Genomic DNA, 21,694 nt, shown 5'->3' on the forward strand with positions numbered 1-21,694 from the left:
ACACGTGGGGCGATAATAGGTCTACGTCTCATAGATACGATAAAACAGCGTGGTAGGACGTAAATACCCTAATAATTCCTGTGATGAAATTGTGAGGAGCGACTCATCCGACTCGCTTACCTGTGTAAATGGAATGAGAAGCCGAATTGGACGTCTTCTGATGCATTTCATTACGTGATACATGCCTACCATTCAAGACATCAGCGGGCCTCGCCGCATCAATCATTGTGACGTTATGTCTCAGCCGATGGCATGCTTTTTGAACGCGGAAAATAGAACGCGATCGGAATTACTTACTCAGTAATAGGGAGGTAGATCTACAACAGCATGCTTGAGTTCATTAATTAAAACACCTTATTATTTATTCATTACAACTCTATTTATTTTCGTCGTGTTCAGCGCTGAAATGGACTGTCTTATATCGCGCTCACTTAAGAAGTATTGATTTAAGTCAATTTTCATGTAGGTAAGTAGAGAGTAATGATACAGTACAGATGACAGGTTTTGAAACAGGCAACTGGGATTGAGTGAGGCTTCAAGATTGGGCTCTTGACAATTAATTGTACGCTGCAGACTAGACGTGGAGAGGCTTAGCTAGCAAGTTCGACCGTGTGCAAAGACCCATTTGCACTGGATGCCAAATCACGCTCCCAGCCCCTCACAATACTCTAAGCCCTGCCTCGGCATCATCACCGCCCAAGGCTCCGGTAGAACGATCTTCCCTCCTTTCATGGTTCCATTCAGGTACGCATGGACTAACTAGCCAGGTGTCTGCACCATCCCTTGTATCCATCTGAGGCACAGTCGGGAAATCAGACTGCATCCGTAGCGTCTGGTTTAGGCAGTTCGAGGATTTCCGAAAAGTAAGTAAGTGAAGGTCTGGAACCCCGACGATGAAGATCAATCCAAGCAACACCGGATAAAGCAACAACACGGAAACATACTTACTTACATAGACCGGATATGCCGTCAGCATGCCCCTCATTACTAGTTTTACTGACATATAACTTAGTATAAGTGTAGTTAGTGTATTACACGCGTTCGCCTCGAACGGTCTTACATTGGGCTTCTACAGTAGCGTACTCACTCACTCACTTGCTTTCGTAGGGTCCTCAAAGCTCACCTTCGAGACAGGGTGTGCCTGGTTTCTACATATGGCGCCTTTTACCCCGGATCCTTTACCGGAATGCCTGCCCCGAATCTAGCCAGCCGTCCCCGTTATACCGCGTTAGGCGAGGTGCCGGGCGCTGATTGGCATGCTTCACCTCAAACCTGGCATTCCGACGGTTTTTAAGTAGTTCGCAGCGCTACGCTAAGGGGTACTGTCTACGTACATTGCACATATTATCTACTTAGTCAGTCAGTTGGGTGAGTATATGCGTAGATAGTATGTGTGCTTACTTACTCGCATACAAGACCGAAGACAAGGTTGAGCTTGAAGGCTGTATTTCCGTACACGGCATACTAACTATCTCGCGCTATTCCATTCTACCTAGAATACTCACATACATACAATAGCGTATAATCCGTACCCGACAGCAAGGATCATGGCTGTCTACTTACATTATCTAGTACAATTAGAAGTGCCGTAGGTATCCTCTTCCTCTTCTCCGGCCATCCTCGCACGCCGAGAAAGATACCGGAAACGTCGTCCCATCGCACCGGGAACTTCCCAGTTCCTCTTGCATGATCCTACGTCAGAATAGAACCACCGCTGCGCGATAAAAACTTGACTACACTACACAAAACTTGCCGTATAAATTTTCATTGCAAGATGTTTATACTCACCGAGGTGGATTGCAACATCCACTATCCAAGCACTAAGACATCCGTGTACTATGTAAGTATGAAGAAGGTAAAGTTTTGAAATTTTTTCTATCTGTGTTTGTGTAATGTTTTAGTGTATTCCCCACGTTGTGAAGTGATCCCGCCCCTGAGATTAGGTGTAGTGTAAATCCATTGCTGCTTGCGGCCCATTTGCCACTTGCTTAATTGCCCAATCGATGCCCGACGGGGGGGAGAAAAATGGGCTTCGTTTCGCTCGTTCCCTGCCTCAACTGAGGCGTGAATAGATGCCCAAGTAGTGAAAAAAGACACGCCCGTTGCCGAGCTCTTTTGGTCCCTTTTCCCGATGAAAAGTTTTTTTTTCGCTCCCGTTTGGTCTAGCCCAGTAAATTTTTTCTACATGATGATGTTGGATACAAGATGTGGTAGAACAATGAAAAAGACAAAAATAGGAAATAGTAATACGTAGTAGGTAAGACAAGTCGATGGCATGCTGATATCAGCTTATTCAGGCCATGTGGGTGCTTCTCTCTCTTGGCTCACCCTCCCCTCCCTTCCTTGGTGCTGGTAAAAGCCCATGCCGAGAATATCTTGATGTGATTGAACAGGAGTATCATGTGTGCTAAATCAAAGTGACTCCTTTCGCTTTCTGGAAAATAGGATGGTGTTGTTGGTAGCCAGTGAGCAGACGAAAAAGTGTAAACAAGAATAACAAATGAAAGTGTAGCCGGTATCCCTGTCGCCAAAACTCAAAATCAATACATGATCGTTCCATCGATCGGCATCTTCATCTCGTCGTATCGTCGTCGTCATCAAAATATCTCACAACTCGTCATATTTTTCTCCTTCTCATACATGAGTCGATCAGCCAAGTAATTGATTGATCGATCGTTTAGTGGTGGTGGTGAATGCGCTGGACCCCCAGCATCTTTAATAGTCACTCGCCCTTGTCTTTTTCTTTCGCGAGGGCCTCGCGCGTTGTAATGTAGACATGGCCGCTCTTGTCCGACGAGTTCCGGACGAACACGAACCCGCTGGACGGTGATCGCCCGTGTCGTTCGTGCTTCTTTGATGGCGCACGAGAGCTGTTGCGGCTTGGTGCTCGGTTTTGGCTTGTCGCCCGGCTCTGAGCCTGCAGCGTGCTGGCAACTGCCATGTCGCGGATCTGCCCATTCAGCTTGTCGATCTGGTCCCTCAGGCCGGGGATTAGGCTGGCTTCGCCTTGAGCGACGGCAATACGTCCCTCAAGATCTTCCTTGGCCTGCGCGAGTTCGGTATTCAATTGCTCAAGAGAAGAAGCCTGGGCTGCCTGACCGGAGAGGGTGTTGGCGCGTGTCTCGAGATCGGCAATGGATTGTTCTAGAGTAACCACTTTATCGGCCTCGGCCTGTAGGTTCGATAACTGAGCCTCCAGCTCCTCTTTCTCACTCTTTAGCCTTGTCAAAGCGGGGGAGCCCTCCTCAAGATCTCTTGCGTGCGCCTCGATTATCTCTTTCTCGACTTTCAGGCTGGCCTGCACTGCTTTGGATTCGGTGAGATCAGATTCTAGATTCTTGACCTTTTCGTCGAGCTCAGCACGGTCATCCTGGAGCTTCTCTATCTCTGCCGTCTTCTCGGTATGGAGTTGTTCAAGCCCCGCGGCTTTCTGGGTGAGGTCGACAGTTTGAGCGGCTAGTTGCTCGTTGTCTGACACGAGGGCCTTGTGTGTTGTTTGCAGTTCTGTGAGCTCGGCTTGGACGTTGACCAGGTTCATCTCGACTTCTGCCAACTTCTTTTCAACCTCGATGCGTTGCGCTGCAAGCGCAATGTTGGCATTCTTGGCACCGTCCAGCTCTATTATCAGACCATCGATCATCGACTGCTTGTCGTCCAAGGTGGCTTTCCAAGAAGCTTCATTCCTCTCAAGGTCACCCTTAAGTTCCTCTTTGGTCGTCTCGAGAAGCTTCTCAAGGTCGTCCTTGGCTGCCTCGCTGGCATCAATCTTTTGTTGCAGCTCTGCTTTCTCCACCTTGTGAGTCTCCAGTTGGGTCTCCAGGTCTGCCTTGGTGTCCTCAAGTTGCTTCTCCAACTCGTATTTAGTATCTTGGAGATCATCCTTCGCAGCCTGAAGTTGTGCCTCCAAGTCCTCTTTCGTCGTAGCTAGTTGTTTCTGCAGTTCCTCCTTCTCGGCGATTAGTTCTTTTTGAAGTTGGTCCTTGTCTAGCTTCAGCTGATTCTCAAAGGTATCTTTATCAGCCAGCATACTCTGCTCCAAGCCATATTTGCTAGCCCTCTCTGAAGCGAGTGTGCTCTCCAGCTCCTTCCTCGTCGCCTCCAAGTCTGTGATCTGTCCTCCGAGAGATACGATGTTAGCCTCCAGGACGGTTATCTTCGATTGGAGTGCTCGGTTCTCGAATGTAGCTTGAGTGAGGTCGAACTGGAGTTTTCTCTGCAACTCCTCGGCAGCCTTGCTCTCCTCAGCGGCAGGTATGTTCATTTCTCTTAACACGTTGACTTGCAACTGGTACTCGTTGGCTAGCTTTTGAATGTCATCGCGCTCCGAGGCAAGACCCTTAATTTTCTCATCGCTGAGCGTAACCTTTTCCTCTAATGTGGTTGTGGCAGTGGCCAACTTGGAGAGTTCTTGTTGAAGCTGCTCGTCCTGCTCCTTTTGTCTCTGTTCTCGCTCCGATATGTCCTTCTCGAGGTCGGCAAGCTTCTTCTCCGCGTCGCTATGGGCTTGCCTTAGACTGTCGCGTTCCCTCTCAACCTCCATAAGTATTGACTGCTGCCAGTCGAAGTTGCTGCGGAACTCATCGAAAAGCTTTCGCTGCTCTTCCAGATCTCGAAGGATGAGCTCTTTAGTGTTGCGCTCATGGTGCAGTTCTCGCACGATCTGCTTATTCTCGAGCACCTTGACGGAAAGCTCTTCTGAAGTGTCGTCCAGTCGCCTGGTCAATTGTCTACGGGCAAATTTAAGATCTTCTGTGTCACTCTCTAGTTGCTCGATCTTATGCACCAGTGCCCGACTGGGAGCCTTCGCCAGCTGCATTGATTGAGGCTCTGGCGGCGCTGTTATTAGGGCGGGCGCTGGGGCTGGTGCAATTGTTTTGACAGGCGCTGGTTGTAGAGCTGTCTTGTTCGGCACGATTTGAATGTGTATGGTTCTCTTGCTGCTCTTTTCCGAGGGTGTTTTGGTCTTCTCAGAAGGGGCTTTGGTGACCTCAGACCGTGACACCTCGGAGGGTGGGCGGGTTCGCGGCCTTGCCCTGACCCGAGTGATAGTCGTCGGGAGAGGTACAGGCCGGACATGTCTGACATGCACAGACGGCCTTGCTGTAGGCTTGACTTCTGAGAAATCTGATGATACTACACTAGTAGCTTGTGTATTTACTGAAAGCTCTGAGGATGTAGAGTTGACATCCGTCTCGCCGTCGTATCCGCCGTATGTGCTGTTGTCAGAGGTGTAGTATGTTGGTGAATGTAGAGGTGAGTGCATCGGCTGATGCATCGGCGGTTGATACATTGGTGGTTGGTTCATTTGCTGATGAACTTGTGCTGGTCTTGGTACAAGATAGAATCTTGCGGCGAGGCGGCTCTGCTCTTCCTCTCGCTGGCGACTTGGTGAGTTCTTTAAGATGCCTTTGGGAGGTTTTGGCTGTGATGATAAAGTTGTGTTGTTGTAAGTAGTCTCTGTATCTGATGCCGCCGCCGCCGCTGCTGCTGCTGCTGATACTGGTGGTCTTGATCTCGACCGCTGCCTGGGAGGTGCTTCATGGTAAGTAGGAAATCCACCGGGCATCGAAGGCTCCCTCTCCCTCGGCCACCTGGGGGCTGAGTCGATGTTGCTGTTCATTGTTGTCGATGATGATGTTATTGTATGATTATGAAGTTCAGGTTAGTAGTTTGTCGTATTCCGGCTCGATTTGGCTGGCGTTGATGATGGTCTTCAGTGAAGATGGTGAAGTGCGATGGCTGTGGTCTGATAGTTCTGGGTGATACTGATATTGATATGAGTAGAAGGAGTAGTTACTAGCTCCTTTCATGATTCTTCTGGTTTTGTTCAAGTGTCAAGGGTAAGACAGTGTGAGGCGGGTGAGGGGGTGAAGTTGTTTTGTTGTTTGTGGTTGTCGCTGCTTTGCTGCTCAGCATGCTCAGTCAGATGCAAGAAGACGAAAGAGGCTGATGGACTACGTCAAGAGAGAGTCAAAAGGGAGGCCGGGACGCAACGAACAGAAATACACATGTACGAGGTACACATCGCGTGGGCGGGCCAGCCCAATGATACCTGTCGGCGAAGTGCTCGTTGGCGCGGCCATGCCTGAGTTTTGCCTGAGTTGGCAGTGATCCAGCAGGATCCAACGTGATCCAACACGGTCCAACACCGAAGCCTTTGACATCTTTGGACATGTTTGACGGCTTGCTGTGCCTGAGTCACTGTGAGGCACCCAATCAGCCAGTCAAACGTTGACGACTGGGTCGCTGAGTCCCGACCAGGCCGACCAGACACACGCCCGGATTGAGAACAGGGTCCTTTTTTTTGGCCCTCTCGTTCCTCTTCGCTCCTCTGTGCTCCCCCCTTCGCTTGTCTGCCTCTCGCTGGGCAATCAATTTGCGTCCGGAGTCAAGACATACAGACAGACAGAGACAGAGACAGGGTCCTCCCGTCCACGTTGGGCGTTGGGCATGAATGCGTCGGGCCCAGCCCCTCTCAGTTCTGCCCAGTTACAGCAGCCTTCAGCAGCTATTGGCCGCTGTAAGGCCCCGTAAGGCCCCGATTTGCCACCCGCTGCCAAATCACAGCAATCGCAGCGAAACGGCACGGCTTTGCAGGCCACTTTCTATTCTCACCACGGCACACCATAGGACACCATACTTCGTAGGGACACCATAGCACCGACGGGCTGACGGTTGGGCAATCGGATGACGTCGCGCCGTTGCATGCGCCTATGATTTTGTATGATGGCGTAGGATTGTGTGGGATTGTATTTGATTGCGCCTGTTGAGGCAGCATTGGATTGGGGCCAATTTAGGGGGGCTATTGGGGGGGGGCACTGGCAGTGTCTGACCGGGCACCGGGGCGGCGCTGGTGGTACCCCTACTTGCCCTACCTCTCACTGTCATGCCCCTGAACGGCCCCTAATAGACCCCTAACAGACCCCTAACAGACCCCTAACAGACCTAATAGGTGGTAAAGTCTGCCTGTACTGCGAAAAAGTGCAAAGGCGACAAATTTGCCTCAAAACCTGGCATGCAACCACCGAGAACCACCCAACGCCCGACTCTGGACACGCACTGCCTTGCCCTGCCTGTGATTTGTGTGATCTGTGTGATTTGTGTGTGATTTGTGCGATTCGAGCGATTCGACCCTACCCTGCCACCCATTTATTTAGCGACCTCGTTGTGTAGCGAGATTGCCCTCCCCTTACCTACCGTTGCTACCACACCACGGCCGGACAAGACGTCTGACCTCGCACAAACTGGATCGAGAGAGTTTCTGCCATCCAGCCATATTCACACGAAGGTGTGTCGCTTGCTGCCAAGAGGCGTGGCTATGCGGCGAATACCGTCTGCCTAGTATGTACTGTCTGCACTACCTGGGGACACAGAGACTGGGAACGTGACCTTCCAGACTACCACCATTGACCTCCCTACCTGCGTACAGAATGCACAAGCATCTTTGGCATTAACCACTGAATCGTGAAACTGGTCTACTGAGGGGCCCCGTGCTGCGAGAGATGCAGAAAGGCATAACAGTCAGTGAGTCTAGCCATTTACAGAGCCAATTCAACATCCTCGGACCCCACGGTGGCATGAAGCAACGGGCAAGTAGAATCCTTGCATCCTAGAGAAGTTGAGAGAGTCACTGTTCAAGACTCCCGCGCCATACAGTATACAGTCGTCAAAGGGGGCAATGAGAGTAAAAGCCTATGTAGAAACATATGATATTTTTACCGCAGGTGTCAGACTGCGCTGGCCCTTGCCAAGAAACATGTGAAAAAGCAGCGACATGTTTCTCACATCAGTCTATCTCGACACCTCTCCAGAACAGGGTCCGAGTAAGACATTGTCGGGACGGCCGTGACTGAGCTTACAGTAGTCTGCTGCACCAATTGGCGACGACCAGGGTTGATCCTAATAAGATACTTGGGGAAATGTTGGCCTCGGACGGGCCTTACCTGAAGCATATATATTCAATCACGTCGACGCGTGCAACTATTCGCCAGTCATTGGCCGTTCTAGTCGTGGATCTGGTCCAATAACGGCGTCTTTGAGGCGGCTGTCGTCTGGTTGTCCTCTTGCGCCAGTCTGCGCCAGCTTCTTTCTGCCTAGGCAATGACATACACTGCACACCAACCCGCTTCTTTAAACTGTTCCAGTCGTGCTTCGGCTCCACAGCCGCAGCAGTCGTGCATACACAGCGTATGTACGTACCCCTGGCGATGACAGTCGTGGACTCCTGAGAGTGTGTCGATGGAGTCGGGTGACCATCCAGACCCTCCTATATGCTTGAACGAGTCCGTGGTTGGGACTATGTTGACCTCTTTGCGTGAGAGTCGTAAGCATCGGGAGCCCTTTTAATTAGTCTTTAAATAATGTTGCGCATTACCTGCTTATGATGGAATTCTGCGTGAATGATGATCAAGTTTCCAGCCTTGGTCTTGTTTCTGCAGTATATCTTGGCTGCTTAATTCGATTACTTACTTACTCCTGTGGTTTGTTGAGCCCGTAATTACTTGTCTACGGAAAACAAGGCAACAACCACAAAAATCGATGATTTTTGATAGGCTCAACAAATCTGTGAAGACTGTGTTGTTATTTAGCCCTACATACACGAGAATGTTATGGTCGTAACCGCCTGTGCGGCACACAACCTTTTGCATCGCAAAATTTGCGTCGAATTTGAATTATCGTGAGATGCGCCACAGGCAATAACCAATGATGGCGTTATGACATTGTAGGAACTTGATTAGCTGGCAAGATGGATATCTTATACAAGTAGCATAATTTCCTCCTGGTCGAGTGGACGTTGTACGGCATAATCTTGGCCTACATACAGACTCATACATACAATAAGAATTATGTAAGTCAGATGCTTATATTCACATACTGTTTTGTATGGATAGAATAATTAATATCATCCAAATTATCTTGACTATGTCGTAGTTACAGTTCACTTTCTCACATATATCAGACCACACTCCTCGTGTTTCTACCACCAACATCATGGACTCACAGTTTGCTGTTACGACAACACATACCGATTTTGTTCTTCCGCGGATCCTGACTTGGACAAGTCTGTATACAATTCATCAGTACTGACCCGCACTCACTCGCTTAGTAGGCGAAATCATTCATCTTCGTGGTACTCCCTATCGGGAAAGAGTCCATTGGGCAAACACAGCAGATTATACTCGGCGTAACCTTGAGAGTCAACCCGTGGAATGAAATCGGTGCAGTCAACCGTATATCTCCACCTGCAAGGCCATATATGTTTCATCATATGCCTAGCTACTCGCATTTCTCGTGCCGCCTCCTCGGTAACTGTTGTTTCTATTCTTAGTTTTACACAGCCAACTCAGATATTTCCCACGCCCGGGAAAAGCTTGAAGCATTTTCTCACCTATGTTACATCCCGTTGAACTCAACTTTCTTGTGCCCTCTTGATTCTTGCCATCTGTCGAAGTTCTGACTTGGTTGTTTTACATATGTGCTGATGGACCCCGATGCTGCGCACTACGCATGCAGCTTCCCGAGGCTGTGCTTTGATCGCGTTTTGTGAGGCCACTTAGCAGCCTGGACTGAGCGTTCAAGTGCATTTCCGACACGCCTGCTGGAGCCGGGAAGAGTTTCGCCAGCTCATTGGGGTCAGTTCACTCCTAGTGTGAGTTGGATCTCACCGGGCACTCATCTACAATAATACTCTAAGTAATCATCAGGTCACTGGTCCTCGACATTCGCGTAGTAGTACGACTTTTTTCATTTCAGCAAATATCAGTTCTAAGATGGCTTCGTTGACTTGGATCTCACACAACTACTTTGCTACTGTACCTTCATCTTAAGACAACATGAAGGTGGCTGTCTGATATGTTTACAGCCAGTTGGTCGAAACTAAGATGTTTGTTGCCCACGTACGCCATTGTGTAAGGCAAATCAGGCCATTGAGTGAATATGGGAAGACAAACAATCAGAGTTCCGCAGTGTTTCTATGCTATTCTTTCCTTTAGCCGCTGTTACCACCGGAATGTTGAAGATGCAATTTACGGAAAGCTGCACATGGTGTTGTTCAAGTTATGTAATGATAAATCAAAATGAGGCAGTCAACACTTCTCTCTTTCCGTATTTTGAAATTGCCAAAGACAGCGCCATGATTGATGATATGTTTATTTTTCATTTCTCGAGCTGAGTGTGAGTGAGCTTGAATGATTCTACTCCAATGCTTCCCGTTCCTGTCATGCGCCTTGCTTGAATAATTGTGGGAACGTTTGCCTCAAATCATCCAAATGACTAATCTGATGCTGGGATGCTTGCTGTGCGGGAACGTGAGCCCCCTCTTCGACAAGATGTGCACTATTCCATCCCAGCTTCTCCGCCATGTTGCAGTTGTTGTAATTGTCATCTGGATGGTGGTGTTATTTTAGATGACCAGCCGTTGTAGTCGCATCAAGATCACTTACCAACGAAATAACAATCTTCCATGTTGTGCACGCCTGCTTCCATCATCGCTTTGGCGAACATTTCTTCTTGCGGCTTGCTCACAAATGGAAGTTTGGTGTAGTCACAGTAAGTGATACCATCAAACATCTTGTCCACACCCAATATCTTGACAACACGTTGACCATGGTTGACATATGCATTTGTGAACAGCCAAAGCTTAACTTTACTTCGGTCAACGTCTTGAAGCAGACGGACCAGGTCAATTCGTGATTGAATCATGTCTTCGAGGGGCAACGCATCGTCAACTTCTGAGTTGAAGTGAAGGGGATCAATGTTATGATGACGCATCAGGCCCCCGATAGCCAGGCCATATGTTGCGTAGTATTTTGCGTGAAGATCGATGGCCTCCTGAGGTGAGAGATTGAGGTGTTTCTCAAAATAGACATGAATCATATCAGCCATGCGCTCATGAACTCCGGCTTCTACACCACTATTAGTACAGATACTAACGTCCTCTCTGAGCTGGATTAACTCACTTGCCGGATAGAGACAGTTGTCAATATCACTGCAGATCTTGTTAATAATGGAGTTGGCATAAGAGATAGAATGAGACACAGACGCTTACAAGAAGAAGACCTTCTTAGGTGTAGGAGGAACCTCTTCAGGCGCCATAGCCGCTTTTGACCAGAATTGGAGGCCAAAAACTTGAAAAAACCAGCTCGACTTCTGAATATTCAGTCGACTATGCTGAAATAACGAAAACATAGAAGGAGCCATGTAGTCAATGGTGAAAAGGTAAGTGAGAAAAGAGTTGTAGGCAAGCTATTTATTTATTTTCGTGTCTACAAAGATGCTCGACACTCATACCATTTTGGCTATTCAGCTTCATGCTCGTTCTACAGCATGCCTCTTACCAACCATGAGTATGACGCCATTATAACTACCTATTGCCTCCGCGCACATGGGCCCAATGTTTGGTAGAGAGTCTCTGGTGAGAGCGGAGTGAAAGCACCTCACCCGGGAACAGCGCATCCGCGTACTTGACCGAATTGACATGCCGGAACAGTGTGGCTTTTTGATCCGACGGTTCACTGCCAATACCCTCGTCAATCCTTTATCTCGCCTGCATGAAATAAGAGGACAGAAGCAATAGTATATGCGGTGGCAGTTAATACTATCCGCAAATACCGCAGCTCAGCTCACATCTTGTGTGAATTTCTGCGTCTCCTTGCAGATCATGGACAGCTTCGAAAATGACACGTTCTGGCCGAGCGACGTGACGGGGATATTTCCTGCTTTAAATGCCCACGATTGGATCCGGCCCGTGCCGCACGATTTTGAGCAATGCAGCTAAGGATTTAAGGGATATTTTCGTAAGATCTACCAGATCTACTAGGCAAATATCGTGTTTTATATGTTAGGAGAGCAGCATCTTAGCTCAGCCACAGAATAATAGTATCCTGAGCCTCCCGTTTGCTATCCACGCTATGCTACAAGGTGGAAGCCAAGCTATGGCGTATCGATGGACTGCATTAGCTACTCTGTGGCTAATGAGGCTACCAAGACAAGAGTTGTCCAAGCATTTTTGAAAATTACGCCTCGTGCGGTAGTTTGATTGGTAGTAAAACCAAACAACCGAGATGCATGGTCCTTGGTGATCTGCGGCATCCTTGTAGAACCACAGCGGCTCACTGCTCACCGACTACATCGCACATACACCGGGTTACTAAGGTTTCACAGCCGATCCTTGAATATACGGAAAAGTTAAGTTGATCACAGTGAAACTCGGATAGATGAAGATGAACGGCAAAAGGACATTTACTAGAATACGATATATCTAATATACTAATTTATTTGACGGCAGAGACAGGATGTACTGGATAGATGTGGTATGAATAGCGTTGGATGAACGTTATGATGATCATTAATTTCGATTGCCCATTCTCTCGGTTTTTGCTAAGATTAAATCAGATAGCCGACACCGTACCAGACCAGAGAGGCCAGGGCAAGGGCTAGCTAGCAAGGTATACAGCAAAACATCAGATCATTGGTGAATGCATCGCGCTTCACGCACTCGATCCAGGTTCACATGCATACAACGGATACCGATCAGCCAGCCCAGTTACGTGATGTGCATAGCACGATGTGATCGGATCCCTGCTGGTATTTTGCTACTATGTACTTTCATCATAGTATCAGAGAGAGTGTACCATGAGGATATGGCCATGGGGCGAAATTCTCGATATCATATAAAACCCACAAGTTAATATTATGGACATAGGAAGACTTCTGCCATTATCCTCCCCTAGATTATACCAGCTTCGCGCCATCATTGGTTGAACCTCCTCGTGTTTAATGGCTGTGTTTTCTTCATTACTCGCCCTACACTCGGACCATGGGCTGGTCCCAGCACTCGTTGCTGCGGCTCTTGTGGCTAGCACCGCGCTGATTCGGTTCATCGTGTCTTATACGCGAGCTCGTCTCCAGTTCCCTGGGCCCCCAGTCAAGAATGTCTTTCTGGGCAATCTTGACCAGACTATGGGAAATGACGTACATGAAAAGGTAGTCTCCGCTGTATATCACGGCATTTTAGTTTTAGAGCCTAATTCTTTTTTAGTGGATTGACTGGAACCGAGAGTATGGTCAGATCTTTCAGACTGTGAGTACTGCCCCTTCGGTGCCTTTTCACCCGAACTTATGGTGACCTTTATAAAGTGGAATGGTCTATTCTCCCGCGTGATCTATATTGGAGACCCAGCAGTGGTTGCTGAAATTGCAACCTCCAACTGGCCCAAGTCTGCTCCTCAGTACGATGGCTTCAAACCCCTAGATGGCGACGCGTTGTTTGTGCAGACGAATCAAGAGAGATGGAAGATGCAAAGCAAGCGCCTTGCTCCAGCCTTCCAGCCAAGTGTTATCCAACAGCAATACCCCTGCCTCGCAAATCATATAAAAGTAAGTGCAAGCTCGTGGTCATCAGACTCTGTTCATTTGCTAACTGAGAAATATTAAAGAACTATGTCCGGCAACTTGACCGCGCTGCAAAAACCAAGAGCGTCATTGACCTCTCAGGACTCAACATTCTCCTCTCACTGGATTTCATTGGTGACATTGCATTTGGAACAAGCTTCAATGCGATCAACCAAGGCCAGGACTGCCGTATCGCACAACTACTAGAGATGATTCTCCCAGAATTGATGAAGTGTGGTTTGTTTCCTCTCCGCGGAAAGATTCCCATCTTCAAGGCTACCAGGATCATGAACAGAGCGATCACCGAGCTACGAGACATGGCGAAGGACGCCGTGAAAGACGCCCGTTCAAAAGAGGCTGCTGAGAGCGACAAGAAGCCCGAAAAGAAGATTTTTGAGATCTTGGCTTTGTAAGTACTCACATCTTAAAAATTGAGGACACATGGCTCATGAATTCTTTAGACAACGAGAAGCAGATGGCAACTACACGTTCAATTCACAAGAACTCTGTGATAACTATGGTACGTTGATATTGAAGTAAGCGTGATTGGCTTAATAGAGTAACACTGAGTTGACATTGTCTCATCGTGCAGTTGCATTCTTGGTAGCAGGAGGAGATCCTACCGCACATACCATGTCTTTCTTGGTTTGGCAAGTGGTAAGTTCCCAAAACTGAGACATAATGGAACTTACAAACGTCTGATCTGATGTGATTTACGCCACAGCTTCGCAACCCGACCATTTTCAAGCATCTGCGTGAAGAAATTGACGCCTCAATTCCCTTCGAGGCCGAAGTCGCAACCCTAGAGCACGTCAAGCTGCCGTACTTGAATATGGTGCTGAAGGAAACACTCCGATTCAGCTCTCCCGGCTTTGGGACTTTCCGTACTTGCGCCAAGGATACGACCGTGGCGGGCGTGACATTGCCGGCGAACACAACCCTTGCGCTATGGAATCCCGCAGGTAAGCACCTACCTACGCACTCCGTATTCGGGCATGCACATTTCCGTATTGGCATATCCCGCATACATCAGCTAACGCTTCGGGATGTGACTGTAGTACATCGTGACCCTAGGCTATGGGAAGACCCTGACAAGTTCGATCCCGAACGGTGGCGATCCGGACAGACGAAACCGCGGGGAACTTACTTCCCCTTCTCATACGGCCCAAGAAGCTGCACTGGTAAGTTCCGTCGCCGGTTATCGCTCCCCTCTCGGGAACAGAAAGACACTTATCTAACCGTGTATCGCACTGTCTAGGACAAGGTCTCGCCATGCTTGAAATGACACTGACGCTAGCCACCCTATTCCGTCACTTCGAGATAAGTCTCGAACCAGGTTTTGAGCTAGAATACCTCCCCAGTTTCACGCTGAAGCCCAAGAATGGATTTCCCATTCGTGTGACTCGCCGCACAAGCTAGAACATTGCTGTCAGGCGAGGACATTGTCTTGGAAATATGTGCACCATTTGGCGTCACACGCGGCGAGCTGAGGGCCGAAAAGCCACATATCTATCGAACGGCATTGGTGTAGCGTGGTACATGGTACTAGGTCTAGGTAGATATATAGGTATGACGGTCTTCGAAGGGGGGTGGGGTCAGTCGGAGAGCACAGAGAAAAAGCAAAATGCAACGGCAGGTTTGAAAAAAAAATTTACATCGAATGACAGGCTTACCCTCTTCGTGAGCCGAGGGAGGAGCCGATGTCGCACTCCGTGCTATGTGACACGGGGGAATCATGGGATATCTCGAACCACACGGCACGGGAGAGATCTGACGGGTCACTGAAGGATTCAAAAGGGGTAAACGCGGTATAGAATGAAAAATGGTCTGTTGATCTTCTCATGGAAAAGCCGTGATTATCAATATTAGCCAGATGCTTCCTCTCTCTTTCTCGTCGCCAAAGGCGGGAAAGCTACTTAGAGATCATTTAGCTACATGGGATAAAATAGAACCTTTTGTGAGTTGTGACAACGTTTATTCACGCTATACTAGTGCGGCTGCTGTGATGTGATACCTATTCCCAAATTCCCAACCGCCATATCCATGCTTTTATCGACCAGGGTCCTCTGCTATAAACCAGCGGTAGCTTACCGCTCGCATGGGACCCTTGGATGCGGGCAAATCCTAACGTAATCCCTCTAGATTGGCGAGAACTTGTGTGGGGTTGCGTTGTGCATCGTGAACACCACTCGTCCAATGGGAGAGCGTCGTATTCGGCTCCTATCCGTTAGGCCTAAACCCTTTCTTTCTTAGATCGGCTGATCTGGGAGCAGGGTTCAAGATTTTATCTGTATCGCAGCCAGGGTGGCCAACGCCACATTTGAGTGTTGCAATTCAGCTGGGAGGATACTTTTTTTTCATTTTTCTCAATAGTGAATCTCTCTTCCTTACTTCTGATATTTATATTGATTGATTGCTCACTTTTTTATTTCACGGCGAAATGCCAATGGCTCAGATCGAATCAGTTTGCGAAATTTTCTAGTGAGTGCAAGTGCATAGACACATGCCATGACACAGCTGATTTGATTGCGGCGATTCAGCTGCAACCCTAGATTTGGCGGTCAGGCTTCCGGCGGTTGTGGTATTACATGTAGGCGAATATCCGGTCTCTTTGGGGCAATACAAAACAAACTTGCTTATGTTCACTAGAGTGGATGGGAGACGATCGAAGAGGCTTCGTTGAATGTATGTATCGGTACTCTGTGTCATTGACGATTTAGGGATCGATCGTGGGGTTTGGTGGTCTTGGATTGCTGATAGATGGCAGATATTTCTACGTCAACATCCTTTTTCCAGAAGCACCGATGAGGTCGAGTGTGAGTTAGCCAGCAGGTCTAAGGATAATCTCAAATTGTAGACAATTTTTAGTTCATATGACTATGTACAAAGCCTAGCATCCCCTCCCATCCATCATCATCCATGCAGATACCATTTTCTCTTAACGCCATTAGATTAAACATTTTCCACAATAACGAATGCGTTTTCTTCAATGCCTGCGCTGATAATAATCAGAAGAAATCAAATAGTATGACATATCCATCAATCTTGTCCCTCCTCCTCACAACGTCTTTCGCACACGTCCCACGCACCTGTCCCAGTCGAGCAACTTGATGTAGAAACATTCGATAATGGCGATAATGACCATGCCGCTCGCGATACCCAGCCAAGCTCCATTAAGAGCAAACCCAGGGGGTCCCAGCTCCAGCCACAATGCAAGCGGCACAGCAGCGCAGTAGTTGACGGCGATGACAACACATGCGGCTACGGACTGTCGCCCAAGACCACGAAGGATTCCATTAGTCCAGCATATAAAGGCATCGATAATCTGGTACAAACTGACCACAACCATGGTGGAAGCGGCAAGTTCATAGACGACGCGAGTGTTGTTCTCTTCCAGGAAGAAGCTTAGGATAGAGTGTTGTAGGAAATATAGCGCGAAGCAGTTGATGCAGCCGACCACGGTAAATACAATACAGTACAGGGTGGCAGCACGTCGAGCAGTGCTCACAAGGCCAGCCCCAATCAAGTGGCCGACACGAGTGCTGATGCCCACGCTCATGGAAAAGGGAATATGCCATGTCACCATGGAGACAGTGACCAGAACCGACTGTGCTGCCAGGTGGTTGGTGCCCAGACGCGAAGTGCTGAATCCAACGATCTGGAAAGATCCCCATTCGGCCAGATTGACGGCAGAGCCGGCGAAGGATAGCTTGACAATTGGCTTCCAGTTAGTCCAGACGGTTCGTGAGAAGCCGCCCCAGCACTTATGGGACCACCGCCCAAACGGCGTCAAGCAGTAGAGAATAAGCAGGAGGGGACGGAGGGTGTTGGTCAATGCGATGCCCAGAGCAGCACCATTGAGTCCCATGCCAAGCTGGAAGGCGAAGAACCAGCTGGTGAAGGCATTGACTGGAGTGCAGATGAGGAGGATGACCATGGCAATCGAGAAATTCCCCTGGGCTTGTAGGAAACGCTTCAATGCCTCGAACGACGCATACCCAGGCATCCCCAGGATGCTAACCCGTAGAAAAGCACCCGTCTTAGCGATCACATGCTCTTGGTCCACGAAGAGCGACAGGATACTAGGCGATGCGGCCCAGATGGTAGCCAAGGGAATAGACACCACGGCCATCAGAACCAACATACGTTGAACATGCACACCAACCCCTGTCAAGTTGTTCGAGCCGTAAGCCTGAGAGCAGAGTGTGTCCAAGGCCGTAGCCATGCCCTCGAAAATTGCAAATCCGGCAATGGCCATTGTTGTCATTCCCATACTCGCCGCGGCCAGATCATCGGGGCCGAGATGACCAGCGACGAACGTGGTTATGATGGACCATGTGTACTGCAACAAGTATGTAGCTATCAGGGGAAGCGAGTATTGTGCCAGCAACCGGAGCTCTGCTACCCAGTCGTAGTGAGCATTCTGATCTTCCTTATGCAATTCCGAGGTAGGTTTCGATGACTCGGCGAGGAGCGGTGTATATTCTGTAGGAGGACAAATGTGTCCTTCCTCTCGTGCCTCACACGGCGGCTGAGGGGTGTGCATGATGTGACTAAGACGGGTGGGATTCGTATCGTCTTGCCGACTCACACGGAGAGAAGCGTAGAGGCTGTTATTGAATATCGATGAAGATATGCTCCGTGTGGTCAGCTTGCTCGGATGTTGGGGGGACTCGGGCAGTCTCCTGCTTGGTGATGATGAATAGTATTATAAGCCTGGATAAAGGACGGTTGATGAAAGGAGCGTGGGAATTAAATAATGCTCGAAACCAGACTGGCGTGAGCCGCTCTTTTACGTGCACTGCCGGCCAGTACGTACCTGGATCGGTCCATCTCGCCACGAACTACGTTACCTACTTAGCTTTGTCCGACTTTGCTGGTTTACATGTATAAGGGTCTCAGACACACTTTGCGTCAGCCCATGCATGCCAACGGTACTGTGTTGCTTCGACCATAGCGTCAACGCCTCCAGAAGCTACACAAATTTAACATGCGGATCCCCGTGTCCGGGCTCTGGCCAACCAGTATCACCATGAACGGAGTCTGGTTGTTGTGGATTTCTAATCGAGCGCTGCGGCTTCTTATGCCGTGATTGGGTGGCGGTAGCCGTATGTGGTCTGTGTCGATCCCTAATAGTTCGTGGTCTGTTCTCATATCTTGTCCTCCGTCACAATACAGTATATACACTCACTCAGCTGGGTGGTAGACTTGGTGCTGCCGACATTAGTCTGCCGTGCAGGGAGGCATCGTAGTCTGGCCCCTAGTCTCATGTCGTGAGTGGTGCTGGCAGGCTTATCCAAGGCGTCGGGCCTCGCAAGGAAGAATACCACGAGATCAGCTTTGCATGGACGAGGGCATGGACCGAGGCATTGTTCAAGCCCAACAATTGGTATGCAACACCTGCCGCAGAGTGGTGGCAATAAGCTACAGTGCGTCGTGACTGTATGGTCAGATAGTATAAACCAATCGTTGCTTGATTCCATGCCCAGTCTTACGCCTATTGCCTATGTATACCAATCTATCTGATAGTTCATCTGACAGTCCTCTAGTGGCATATCTTCATATAGTATCATATCATGTCAAAAGCACCGCTCTCTCTCCAGGAAACCCAAGTCTTCTCTTTGCTGCAAGCACTATGCCGTACAGACAGAATACCACATAAGCATCTTCTAAAACCTCTTGCATATCAACCGAAGTTAAGCTTCGCTATACGCTGATCTTATATCGAAGTGGGTGAGTCAGGAGAGGGAGGCTTGGCGCATTACCCAAATAGGCAGACACGGCGCCCTCTGCATCCAATTAGAGCAGGTTATCATGATCTATCATGTTCACCATTTCGTCGTGTTCACTTATTCAGCTACGGTCAGGCCGCCTATATCTCTGAGATGGTTCCATTACCGTGTTTGAGACATGGAGTTTATGACAGCTGCTCGAGAATGCCATGTGAATCAGTTAACGCGATCTTCCACTATCAGTTTTTCAGCCGGTCAAATTCTGCTCAACTCACCAGTTGGGAGAAAAGGGCTGATAATCGCTTAGCTATGCGCCAGTGTCGGCATCACAAACGCCTGGGGTGTATGAAAGATTCGATATACAGTGCGTTCAAGGATCATGTTCTGCGGGTTCGTGCATTAGCCTCTCGACTCAGTCGCCGAGCGGAACTCTGGTCTGCAGGGGTTTCAATTCGGGGTTAAATCTGGTGTAGTTGTTCCGGCCCTGTTTTCTCTAATTAAGAAGGCTTTATTGAATGAGATGAATGTTAAATAATAATCGATTAGGATGATAATGGCGAAGAACACATGTCAGTGAATAATTTAGAGACCAAGCGATTCTTGGAAACAAAATCTTGAGGACCCGACGAGGAAGTATCTACGATGTCTCGGTTGCTAGTCAGGAAAAGGCAACGTGAGGCTTTCGCTGACGCCTCGCACATACCGAGGCACTCGGAATCGGTTGTTGTGAACTTGTACCGCCTGAGCTATCATCCAAGCCCTCAGATCTGGGACTAGACTAGGTGAATTGAGGCGCCCGGGAGAATGACGACAGCTGCTTTTACCCCGCGATAGGCGTCAGGTGCCCTCGAACAGAAAAAGCAACATAGATCTAAGAACTGTAAACTCTTTGTGAAGGCGAGGTAGCCTATATTCTGACATACATGCCTTTCCAAGCTTGTGTACACTGAGGATCTGATCCGATTAGTGGCCATGATATACTTGGCCTGGACCCTAATGTTCCGACGATCTGCATTACTGTTAGTGATCGTTACTGTCCTTCGTTTATACTGTACTGAGCTGCAAGATCGTTAGGGTCTCAGTCCTTCCCTAGGCGTATCTGCAAGGCGTAGATACCATATGAGACCGACATCGTACTCGTCATACCTCGTCTCAGTTACCAGTGTGTATGTGTAGACAACCAAGATAAGATAGATAGTTCTAGCATTTGTTTCTCTAGATCGGGCGTTTCGTTTGGAGAGTACAGGTAGAACATTGGGTTGAGCTACTTGGGAGAACAGTTCGTGAACGTTGAAGACGGGGGACATGACACTGGCTGGCCTACTGCTTTCACAAGTAGTGCCCTGCACGGAGTGTATCAAGTCTAGCAGGAGCCGTCCCTCAAATCTGGCAAAGGGCCAATGCAGATGATCTACTCTAGGGTGTCTATAGAGAGACTTGGGCCACGGGAATGGTGGCTGAATGATTGGCATTTGATGTAGGCGGTAGAGTCGGTTCAACCGGAGTCTTGTGTAATTACCTAATCTAGCACACTTCAGCTACCCTCCCACCGTCATAGCTGCTGGGATTCTACAGTTCAAACGCCATATTCCGTCACGGATCTCTATTCAGGCGCAATTCGAAAAGCAAGGATATCATGGTGTAGTAAGCCGCGGTGCATCCTCACTATCAAGGAAAGGAAGTAAACCGGCTATCCATGAGCCATGAATCACTAGGTGATCGCATTATTACTGTTTACTCATAAACCCCTCATCTCAACGTATGCCTCTGGAACAGCAACGTGAATGGTAAGACAGTTAAGCGCCGGAGCCCACGCCATGACTAAGACCTAGATGCACTACACCTCCTCATGGTTGACGTGCCGGCCGCATAAGTGGCGCAGACAGTGACGGAGTAGCAGCGCCTGGTAGTTGAAAAACCTGGTACCGTCTTCAAAATACTTCATACCATCGTCAGTCCATGGGACTGGATAACTCGCGAAGTGTTGCACGTCTAAGAAGTTGGCAACAATGCTTCATATGAAGTTTATAAGACTTCCCATCTGGTATCGGTATAAGTTGTGCCACAGTTGAGAACAGGCGGTTCCGTGGTTCAACTGATGTCAAGACATACCGAATTGGGTTCATGAAGCGATTCATGCATTGCTAGAAGAACCAGATCCGAAGGACCCCCATCTAGACCGCACGATGTGTTGGCCGTAACATGCGATGTGATGCGATGCGATGTGAGTCTCCATGTTGTTCGAGACTGGTAACATCTCCTGCTGATCTGCATGACGCAGCTGTCGGGAGATTGCACCATGTTCTTCCACTAGCGAAGCTCGGAAAATTCTCTTCGAGGTGACCTGCTTTGCATCTCGTTCCGGGCTTTCGCGAGGCTACACGGCAGATCACTGCTTACCACCCTTTTTACTTTCCAAAATACCTGTCTTACGGGGAGAAATGGCAGCCAACATCAATATTAGTTTTACATACAGGAGAGTAGTTTAAGCTTGATCTAAATCATGTCAAGTACGCGTTAAGTATTAATACATTAAACATCAAGGTTTGGCTCACTTGGTTTCTATCTTT

General features: G+C 48.7%; 3 protein-coding genes across 3 annotated transcripts; 1 reads left to right on the forward strand and 2 right to left on the reverse strand.

Annotated features, from left to right (window-relative positions):
• Nucleotides 1–10,217: 10,217 nt before the first annotated feature.
• On the reverse strand, nucleotides 10,218–11,094 carry F5B22DRAFT_651949 (pyrimidine nucleotidase; the record flags this gene model as incomplete). The annotated part of the gene is made up of 4 exons (XM_047979539.1): nucleotides 10,218–10,384; nucleotides 10,443–10,904; nucleotides 10,959–10,987; nucleotides 11,048–11,094. 4 exons carry the CDS (start codon nucleotides 11,092–11,094, stop codon nucleotides 10,218–10,220), a joined length of 705 nt encoding a protein of 234 aa, XP_047825446.1.
• A 1,683-nt stretch (nucleotides 11,095–12,777) lies between these two features.
• F5B22DRAFT_661763 (cytochrome P450 46A1) lies at nucleotides 12,778–15,357 on the forward strand (the record flags this gene model as incomplete). The annotated part of the gene is made up of 9 exons (XM_047980382.1): nucleotides 12,778–12,984; nucleotides 13,040–13,081; nucleotides 13,138–13,377; nucleotides 13,437–13,801; nucleotides 13,854–13,912; nucleotides 13,985–14,049; nucleotides 14,117–14,354; nucleotides 14,451–14,573; nucleotides 14,651–15,357. The coding sequence occupies 9 exons, from the start codon at nucleotides 12,778–12,780 to the stop codon at nucleotides 14,809–14,811; spliced, it is 1,500 nt and encodes a 499-aa protein (XP_047825447.1). The 3' UTR covers nucleotides 14,812–15,357.
• A 1,093-nt stretch (nucleotides 15,358–16,450) lies between these two features.
• Nucleotides 16,451–18,110, reverse strand: F5B22DRAFT_661771 (MATE efflux family protein; the record flags this gene model as incomplete). Its single annotated transcript, XM_047980383.1, has 1 exon — nucleotides 16,451–18,110. The coding sequence occupies exon 1, from the start codon at nucleotides 17,936–17,938 to the stop codon at nucleotides 16,451–16,453; it is 1,488 nt and encodes a 495-aa protein (XP_047825448.1). The 5' UTR covers nucleotides 17,939–18,110.
• Nucleotides 18,111–21,694: the final 3,584 nt, after the last annotated feature.

Source organism: Xylaria bambusicola (assembly GCF_022495145.1).
Source record: "Xylaria bambusicola strain CBS 139988 unplaced genomic scaffold F5B22scaffold_77, whole genome shotgun sequence".
Taxonomy (NCBI): domain Eukaryota; kingdom Fungi; phylum Ascomycota; class Sordariomycetes; order Xylariales; family Xylariaceae; genus Xylaria; species Xylaria bambusicola.